Source organism: Labrus bergylta, chromosome 8, assembly GCF_963930695.1.
Source record: "Labrus bergylta chromosome 8, fLabBer1.1, whole genome shotgun sequence".
NCBI classification, from domain to species: Eukaryota; Metazoa; Chordata; class Actinopteri; order Labriformes; family Labridae; genus Labrus; species Labrus bergylta.
Window position 1 is genome coordinate 6,813,910 of NC_089202.1, and position 10,408 is coordinate 6,824,317.

General features: G+C 40.5%; 1 protein-coding gene across 1 annotated transcript; it reads left to right on the plus strand.

The window, feature by feature from the left end:
* The first annotated feature begins 4,212 nt into the window (after window positions 1-4,212).
* On the plus strand, window positions 4,213-10,083 carry irx2a (iroquois homeobox 2a). Its single transcript, XM_020634549.2, has 3 exons — window positions 4,213-4,752; window positions 6,018-6,423; window positions 7,181-10,083. The coding sequence occupies exons 1-3, from the start codon at window positions 4,513-4,515 to the stop codon at window positions 8,095-8,097; spliced, it is 1,563 nt and encodes a 520-aa protein (XP_020490205.1). The 5' UTR covers window positions 4,213-4,512; the 3' UTR covers window positions 8,098-10,083.
* Window positions 10,084-10,408: the final 325 nt, after the last annotated feature.

Sequence of the window (10,408 nt, forward strand, 5' to 3'; positions counted from 1 at the left end):
TTAACGCACCATTCTAATAAGTCACACTGATGTTACAGTGAACAATAGCCAGGCTCCAGCTTCAATCATACAGTTTTATTCCAGACCATATTGATTAATTTCAGGTCGATATGACTACATAACTACTCCATTTCTCTGCTACACCACTGCACTGTTAGCCATGCACCCACAGCCATGCATATTTAAGCGTGATAGACTGACACACACATGCATTCACACTTCCACCTGCCTCCAACAATGCCCCTAAATGCACCCACCTAGCTAACACACCAACCTCAATTCAATGACTTGAAAGTCGAGAGCACACAAAAAGGTCCACAGCAGCTGCACTGCAGAGGATTAAAAGTGTATGGAAAATCAGAAATCAATATTACTTTAGTCACATGTGTAATAAACAAAGGGCATGACATCAAAGCTTTATCCTTCTACTCTGGGCTATTTACCCAACCAAAAAGGGTTAGCTGATAGCAATCATCAGACAAAATAATACAAGCAGCTAAGCCAGGTCTACATTATTCAATGGCAAATTCTGTTGGGAGAGTATAAATGAAAAATCAATGGCTGTTTCCTTCATTCATGAAGGATGACATTTTTCATAAAACCAATGCATCTGGTGTGAAGTTTTCAGGGTGAGGATTGGATATCCATATCAGTTTATACTGTCAGCTTTCACACAAGAGTATTTATAATACTGAGACATTAAGTCACAAGTATATCTTTCGATTGACTCTTTACATGAATACAATAATAATATTAATAAGAAGAAATATTACACAATATAACACATAAACGTGTACGTTTGTTAGTTCAAGGTGTGTTTGAAGGGAGGGCATGCAGTGTCTCTCAAAATACTATGAAAGCCAAATAATAAAAAAAACAGGTTATTTTCCAAATATATAATTTCCTTACTTTTTATATGTAGTTGTAGTAACTTAGCTATGTGTAAAAAAAATCATCCAATGCATTTTAAGAAACAAAGTATACTTGAAGACAGCTCATTTTGAATAAAACCTAAGGAAAGGTGGTACACACAAAGTTTTTGGTTTTTTTGCAAATATATTTATAACATATTATCATTCATGTCAGTATCATTTTACAAAAATAAAAATATATATCTATACTACACAGATTTAAAGAAATAACAGACAATTTAAGTCTGAGCTGGCTTTAAGGTCATGTGAGACAGGTATATGTCTGCCCCTACATCTTTTTCCTTGTCTGCCTCTCTGTTGGTCTGACCTAATGCCCTTCTGTCTCACTTCATCTGCCTGTCTCTATACCCTTCTATACTGTCTTTATATGTCTGTCTGTCTCTCTGTCTGCCTTGTCTTTCTGCCTGTCTGCCCGCCAATCTCTTCACTCCCATCTCCTATATCTCCATCAGGCCCAGTCTAAAATATCTTATAGGAGCCCTGACACTGAAACCTGGAATGTACTACTGTAGAGTGTAACACACACATACACACACGTGCACACACACACACACACACACACACACACACACACACACACACACACACACACACACACACACACACACATACACACGCAGGTGCACTTTCACAACTACAATATGCATATGCACAAACTATTACATTAACACAATTATATGCTTACCATATACATTTTCACAAACCCAACAAAAATAAGTTATAGACCAAACACTCACACACACACACACACACACACACACTCACACACACACACACACACACACACACACACACACACACACACACACACACACACACACACACACACACACACACACACACACTCTCTCTTTCTCTCTAATAGTGAACTACAGTACAGTATGGGTAGCCTTTGGTCTGTGTCTAGAGGAGACAGTGCCCCCTGGTGTGGGCCAAACAGAACTCCCAGTCAGCCATATCTTGACCCAATCTATAGTGAGTGGACTCATCTACTCTTCTGAGATTGATAAGTGCTGCCTGGGAGAAATCACCTACATCTTCTTAAATATACAAACCATGGATAGCAGACACTTGTAGTATTAAAGAAAACTTTTAATGTGTGTTTCATATTTTCATAAACATCTAAGACTTCATGAAGCTGAAAATAGTTGAAGACTTGTAAGGATAGCACACGTGGTATAATAACCATACATACACATGAGTCATTGACACTTTTGGATGTTTATCGGTGTTATCAAAGTGTTTTGTTGCACTCAACTGATATCGACTACACTGTTGAATTGCAGAATATGTTTACACCTCCAAATTCTAATCCAAAGTGTAAACAGGTGTTTTTTCAAGTATTAAAATTAATATTTTTTCTCATTCAATGCCGTCTGATAAATGTGTACATGAAGTTAAATTACTCTGAAGTCATGTGCTATGACGGATATGAATAAAGTATATGCCTACGTATTTAGATATTTTTTAATAATAATGGAAATTAAATCAGATGTAAAAGTATTTAGTCTTAGAAAGCTTTGTACTTTTTTAGCAAAGGCAATTTGTCAGTGATATAACAAGGGAAGCAAATACATATTTTAAATAACATTTTTAAATATATTTTATTTCAACTGGTAATCATTTAAAACAAGGGACTTTTGGTCTTTAAGGTGTCATGTTCTAGACAGAATTATACTTTAGTAATCCCTGGAGGGAAATTCATGTCTCACAGTACGCCTTTTTATGAATGTAATTAAATCAAGGTTTGAATACAAGGCATCTTGATATATAGTGTTTATAATAAAAACAGACATATATGCTCTTTGTACATTATAACACATGCATATTGTAAGGTCTTATAAATAAATTAGTCATCCCTGCTAACAGGCCAGCTGTACTGCACCTATTCAAATAGTACTGTTGCTGTTTACAACACTGGCAGACCACACTGCAGTGCAGGAACAAGCACCTGATGGATGAATACATTGATTCGGATGAATACTGATGAGGAGGACTGCTCGGCCACTCTTCTGCCCAACAGTTGCCACCTTGACTGCCCGTTCCAAAAAAACGCTGTCACAGTTTCAGGTTTCCGGCATGCTGTGCTGTATCGCTTGTCTCCAACAGAGGTCATAATGCCTGTAATCACAATAATAAAGGACAAGGCTGTGCCCTGGTTTGCAGGGAGACACGTCCAAGAGCGCGCACACAGATACACAACAGTGTATAGACACCCAAACACAGGACATGTGCAGCAGCAAAAACTGTCAAAACTCACCGGTAATAATACCACTGCGCACACAAAGTGCAAGACACACTCAAAAAGTGTTAGTTGTAGAGTCGAGATTGTCCCTCATAAAGCGATAATAACAAACCACCAACAGCTCTATTGTTGCTAATGAATATAATTGCTTTAATAAGGGGTGTGCGTATATGAGATGTCTAAAGTGGTGGGAAGTATGGAGACGGGTACAAAGCACAAATGTGCACACTGTCTGAGAAGCGCGCACACTTATCACTGCTCGCATGCATTCATGGCTGTGTCCGCGTTTGATCGCCGGACTGACGGAACAACCAGCTGCCAGTGGAGATCTCTAGCCGTTTTATACTCTCTCTCTCTCTCTCTCTCTCTCTGTCTCTCTGTCTCTCTCTCTCTCCTCTCTTCCTTGCTCCCTCCCTCCCTCCCTCTCTCTCTCTCTCTCTCTCTCTTTTATGTCCACGTAACTTCTGATCAGACATGCAGTCAGACTCTTTGTGTCAACCTGACCTTAAAAAGTCTTAATAAGTAGCACAAAGCTATAAGACAAAAACAGATGAACTAATTACAAATCCATCGACCCAAAATTAACATAACTGTCCTGTTCTACAAATAATAATAATAATAATAATAATCAATCATGTTGTTTATATTATCGTTTGGTGTTTAAACCACACTTAAAATTACGTAATTTAGAATTAAACTCAAAATAACTTGTATTTTAAATTATTGCTCATATCACCTGATGTGAGTTTCCCTGAAACAGGTCTTGAACTAAGGGAAAAAAAGAAGCTGTGGACCGAATATTTTTCATGCGCAACAGTTACTTCATGATGTCTTTCAATAATCTGTCAGGTCAGGGAGATTTGATTTATAATTCTACACTTAAACAACTTTTGAAGAGAGCCTACTTGTTGTAGTGTGGAGTCTTGGTTTTGTTCCTCGGCTCCATTTCTGTTAGGCAGAAAGGGGGCGGGGATGGGATATTCAGATGAGCCGGAGTGACAGCTCCAGTTTCCCCCAATGCTCTGTGTCTGAAACTCCACTGGCTCCTTCCCTGCTAACTCCTCACTTCATAGCGCTGCGTACTAAAAACATCGGACGCTAGGGGATCAAGACGCATGCCACATTGCCTCTATGAGGGCACTTTAACTGATCTTTCGGGGTTTTTTCCCAGTAAGGGGGCTGTGGAGGGAGGACTTTTTTTTATTCTCATTGTCTGATGACTGTTTGCACGGCTGATTATTGAGTTGATTGTTTATAATTTTGGCTCTTGTTGCCCGACGCGCTGCGCGTTTTTTTCCTCCCTTTTTGGAATCGACGACCATCGCGCGCTCACCAATGTCCTATCCTCAGGGTTACCTCTACCAGCCCCCGGGCTCTCTGGCGCTTTATTCGTGTCCTGCTTACGGGGCCTCGGCTCTCGCTGCCCCGCGGAATGAAGACTTGGCGAGGTCGTCCTCTGGCTCAGCCTTCAGCCCTTACCCCGGATCTGCTGCTTTCTCCGCCTCGGCCGGTGCAAGTTTCTCCAGTCCGCTGTCATACTCCACGGATCCGACTGCAGGATTCCCATCTTACATGGTAAAATAAAAATCATAATCTCGCGTATTGTCCAGTATGATAGGGCTCTAACGGCAGTGATCATGTCGACTCCTTGGCGTTTGTTTGTGCGCAAAATGTTCAGCTGCATTTGTCTGGCATTAAGCTTGATGAAATCGTTAAGTTAACGTTGTTTGTGTTATTATTCACTCGTCAGTAACTTCTAAAACGCTCTTTTGGATTGCATGCTTAATATACAGTACATTCGGACTTGGTGGCCTACAGTACTCGCCGGGTTCTTAGTATAAAATCTTTGACCATAGGCTTAAATGGGATTTTTAAATGTGAGCTGCAAATTGTAAAAGCTTGACCAGTCACTGCGCAGCTAATAATGTAAAACAGAACACCAGCTAAGACTTTTATTAAGCCTTCTAAGCTGTTAATTTATGTATCATACAAAATTAATATACCACAAACCATAACTCTTTCCTCTTCAGTATACCTCATTAAGAATCGCCGGGGATGAAGTGTCTTTATGACTTTATTGTGAGCTGAATAAACCGAATTTTTACATGAAAAGCACGACTCGCTATTAAAGCGTTTTTGGAAAGGTGCATATCAAGTGATTTGCTAATGGGATTTGTAATGCTGCAAAGAGGAGATATGTTAACACATAGGGACTGCCACAACAAAACAAAAGAGGAGCAACTGAAAGAAAATGAGATAGTTGATAATTGATTACAGAAAATTGAAATTTCCTTTTTATTATTTTACGGCCATATTACTGGCAGGCTTGTTATTAGTTAATCCGATAACGATCTAAACCATTAGTGAACCATTAGCCCATGTCTTTCTGCGGCCTGCTTTTACGCATGGTGTGTTAAGGCTTCTTAACGTGCCATTAAATAAACTTTTAAAACAACATAATGATCAGGGTTGACAAATGATTAAAGCATACAATCTTATGATGAACCTATACTTAGTTCATTTTAAGAAATATACTTAATTTCGCTTGTGAATTTGAAATGTCATAGTAATTTTATATTTTGTTTCACACACAAAAAAAAGATCACATCATGCCAGTGAGCTTACACAAACATCCGACAGGATTTTAATAACAACAAACTGTTAAATAAAATAGACTGTTTGACTGGTTTGTTAAATGTTGCTTTATGTTATTGTGCAACTTGTTCACATTGTGTCGGTTTGTTTTGCAAATTAGCCACAAGCCGGATTGAAGTAACATTAAGAAAACTCTCTCTATAAAACAACCACAGACGCATGACTTTTTACAACTTTCCCCCCAGAGCTCTCCATATGACGCGCACACGACGGGCATGGCCGGGGCATTGAGTTACCACCCCTATGGAAGCCCGGGGTACCCCTACCAACTCAACGACCCGGCTTACCGCAAAAACGCCACCAGGGACGCCACGGCCACCCTGAAAGCCTGGCTACAGGAGCACAGGAAGAACCCGTACCCGACCAAAGGCGAGAAGATCATGCTAGCCATTATCACAAAAATGACCTTGACCCAAGTCTCCACCTGGTTCGCCAACGCCAGGAGGAGGCTCAAGAAGGAGAACAAGATGACCTGGGCGCCCAGGAATAAGAGCGAGGACGAGGACGAGGAGGACGGGGACGGGGAGAGGAAGGAGGTGGAGCGCTCTGATAAGACGCTGGACAACAGCGAGGCTTCAGCGGAGGATGAAGGTACAATCTGGCGACCGAGCCAATGATCCATTTAACAATTGAGAGGGAGACAGAGGGGAGGGAGTGCATGCCCTTTTTTATTTACTGCTCAAGTTGTGTAGTGCCAGAATATTCTGCGTAGGCCTGAATAAAAATATCAAGGATATAAAAACATGTATTTCCAACAGAGAAAAATTCAGTTTGACTATATTTATTTTAAAATGTAATTGCAGTGTATTGTGTCAGTATCCATGTTGACTGATTTATGAAAACGAGGATTTAAAGACAGGTCAGCATTTGACCTGTTAAGGTAAATCATTCTTTCACATGATTAATTGCAGGTCAGTGGCAACGTGGACACAAAACATAACCCACAGGAGTAGAAATTATGCAATAGGGCTGATTATTTTTTTTATTGTATTTATGAAGTTATACATTTAAATGCAAAAAAAACCCAAAACATTATGACATTTCTTTATTAACACATGGGAGGCTTTGAAATGCAGCTTTATATTTCAAATGATAATAAACTCAATAATTGTTCAAGCCTGGTAGGTGGGTTGAATACAAATGGTAATGGATTGTTTTCTCTCTTTTTTTTTTAGCTTTTGCAGATTTTCTGTTAGGTTTAGATGCATCAAATATTCATTCATTTAATTTAAGAAATCATCATTTTATTTCTGAATCCTAATGTCATTATTATTTTCTTCTTTTTTTCAATTGCAATTGTTTTTCTTTTTTTTTTTAAACTATGTTTTATATTCTTAATTCGTTTCAGGAATCAGTTTGCACGTTGACACCCTGACGGACCACTCGTGCTCTGCGGAGTCTGACGTCGAGAAGATCAGCTGTGGCGTGGGAGGGGAGCTGAGCTCTGACCAGGCCGGGGACAAGTGCGACGAGAGCGGCGACGAACACAACCACAACCCGCGCGCACAGCACTCGCCCAAATCCGTCACATCGTCGCCCCTCACGGGAGTAGAAGCTCCGGTTCTCGGTCATCACAACCCCCTCAACCACCACCACCACCAGCACCACCACCACCTCCATCACCTCCACCATCTCCACAGAGAGCGCGAGGATCTGGGCCGGAGCCTCGTCAGCAGCACTAATATTACCACTAAACCGTCTTCCTGCCTTGACAGCAGAGCCTCTTCAGGGCCCCCTCAGAACACTACAGTCAAGCCCAAACTGTGGTCACTGGCAGAGATTGCTACCTCGGACCAAAAGCAGCAACATCAGCAACCGGGGCAGCCTGCAGGGCAACCAAATTGCCCCTCCTCCAGCAGTGGCCTCCTTACACCTTCCACGCCTTCCACCAACTCCCCGGCTGCCAGCTCCCCCTCCCTCTACCCGGCCCCCTCCATCCTTGGAAGACCTATTTATTACACTTCTCCCTTTTATAGCAATTACACAAACTATGGCAACTTCAGCCCCCTGCAGGGCCAAGGGATCCTGCGCTACACTAATTCATCCGGAGTGAGTCTGGCTGCAGCCGCCGCAGCCGCTGCCGCCGCTGCTGCTGCAAACGAGGGTCTGAGCTCCTCTCAACAGGCCGGGGAGTCGAGCGCAAACCCCAAACACAGGCCAGACTCCCCCCTCGTTAAAAATAACCCGAACCAGATTGTTGTTGTCGAGCAGCAGCAGCAACAACTTTTCAGACCCGCAAATTTAGAAGCAAAGAAAGGTACGTAATAAAAAAAACAATGCGCTAAACAGGATGATTTAAAGAACTTATTTAATCTGGTTTTGGATCTGTAGGTTGTATTTTACTCAAGGGAAATCGTATTATGGTCACAGTAAAATGAGTCCACTTGTTTCCAATGCAAATCAAGTGGTTTTAAGGTGACACTTTCATCTTTTCCAGCAGAAATATCATAACATGATCCGGTTGTTTTTTGCCGTTTTTTCAAGAAATATAAAAGTTTTTTCAACGCGAATTTGCATTAAAAACAAGTTGCATTATTTGACACTATTAGCAAGTTTCCACTTGATTCAACTTTAACTCGATTCTGAGGACTGAAATGAGAATAAAACATCAGAAACTGACCCGTACAGCGCAAATGAAAGTGTATGGTCTATAAGTCGATTTCCAGCGCAGTGCATTATCAACCTATAATTGCTCTCCTTTAATTTTAACAATTTGCATATTTTGTTATTTCTAAATCTCATTGGATCAGTAAGAATAAAGTGAAAGGGTTTTGATTTGCTAAAATCCCACATTAAAAATGACAGGAGTATATGAGAGAATCGAATGCAAACAAATGAGCAAAAGTACCTCACACTTTAAAATGAATCCATTCAAGATAGGGCCTAAATAAACCCAACCACGTGTACCTGCACACACACACACACACACACACACACACACACACACACACACACACACACACACACACACACACACACACACACACACACACAAAGCCCCGTGCGTGCACACAGACACACAGTGACAGCCTGAGCAGAGAAATGTTGCCATAGCTTCGAGCAGGAATTATATTTGTAATATTTCCTCTGATGCGTGTTTGTTATCGTATGTGCACAGTGGGCCCCGAATCTTACCTTTTAGGTTTAGGATAATTAAAATCACACAGGGTCAGCCAAAAGCAAACACAACAGATAGTTTGCTCCGTGCATTCATCGTACAACTTTTACATCTTCAAATGTCACTGAGATTGTTACTCACACTCAAAGCTTTGCACTTGGGAGTGCATAGACGATTCCTTCTTCTTTTTTTTTCTAAACCGGTAATTAGGCAGTGGGGATTTAATAAGCACTTGCAGTTCATGACTGCTTTTTTTTTTGTAGAGCCCGCCTGTGGAAAACTTTGTGTTTTCTTGGTTTGTGGAGAGAGTTGATCATTTGATCGTGTGGGATTTTTTATTTCCACGCTCTGCAGGTAGGTGTCACAATTGCTTTGAGTATAAAGCGAGTAAGGCCACCACCTTTTAGCCCCCGTGTTAACCCCCATAACCTTTACTCCAAACTGGATCTAGTGCCACCATACACACGGGATAAAAGCTGCTACCGCTTCTTCAGCTGCACACAGGCTGAGACACATCAGATTATAATTATAACCGTATCATTTCAGTTGATTTTAATTGATTTGTTTTTGTTTTGATGCATTGTGGATAATCATTTCATAATTACGCTGGTTTGAAACAGATCTCCCATTATATGTGATTTACATGTAATTTCTCAGGTTCCTATAGTTTGCTTATTTGCCACGGTATATTATTTTAGTATAGCCTATTTACTTTTGGAAAACATGATTTGGCCTTTCTGTGAAACCGTTTTTGTAAAAGGAAGTGTCTTGGGGACGCACAGCGGACGGAAACTGAAGAGAACTCGAGGACTTCAAAGTGGAATAGCCTACATTTGATATTTATTTTTTTAAATGAAGGCGAAATGATGCCTATAATTTATGCAAGTTGTATTGCAAAAATGGAAAACTGACATCGTCTGTGTGTTTTGTAAATATATATATTATGGACGGTTTTTATTTGAGACGCATTTGGGGGTGAAAAAAAAAGCTACACAATCTTGTTATCAGGAGAACTTTTACTAATTTATATCTTTGAATGTAAATAAAATCAAACGCGCTGGTATCGATGTACTGGCGGGATATGATATTCATTATTCAAAGGAGAAAATATTAAACTGTTTTCCCAACTATCACATCATTCTTGGGGAGTCATTCTTTATTTATAGACCTTTATTTAACACTGGGGCGTTTTATTTTTATTCACCCTGCTCTCATTGCGCTTTTACTCTGACAGTCCCACACAGATGGGAAATGTTTGATGAATCTCACTTTTCATAAACATTATGAGTTTTCACAGATTGCACAATCCATTCTGTCTAAATGGACCATCATTTTCCTTTAACGCCTCATTCTGGTCAGGGGGATCTCACACGGTCACATATTCACGACCTTGATTGGGATAAACGACATACTTATTTCATTTTTTCTTCCCCTTTTTCTCTCCTCTCTCATCTCGCC

What these genes read in the sequence shown, in the direction of transcription:
- irx2a (XM_020634549.2), top strand. Translation starts at nt 4,513, where the DNA reads ATGTCCTATCCTCAGGGTTACCTCTACCAGCCCCCGGGCTCTCTGGCG. An exon ending in CAGGATTCCCATCTTACATG is followed by an intron (nt 4,753 to 6,017) that starts GTAAAATAAAAA and finishes CTTTCCCCCCAG; the next exon opens with AGCTCTCCATATGACGCGCA. An exon ending in GGCTTCAGCGGAGGATGAAG is followed by an intron (nt 6,424 to 7,180) that starts GTACAATCTGGC and finishes AATTCGTTTCAG; the next exon opens with GAATCAGTTTGCACGTTGAC.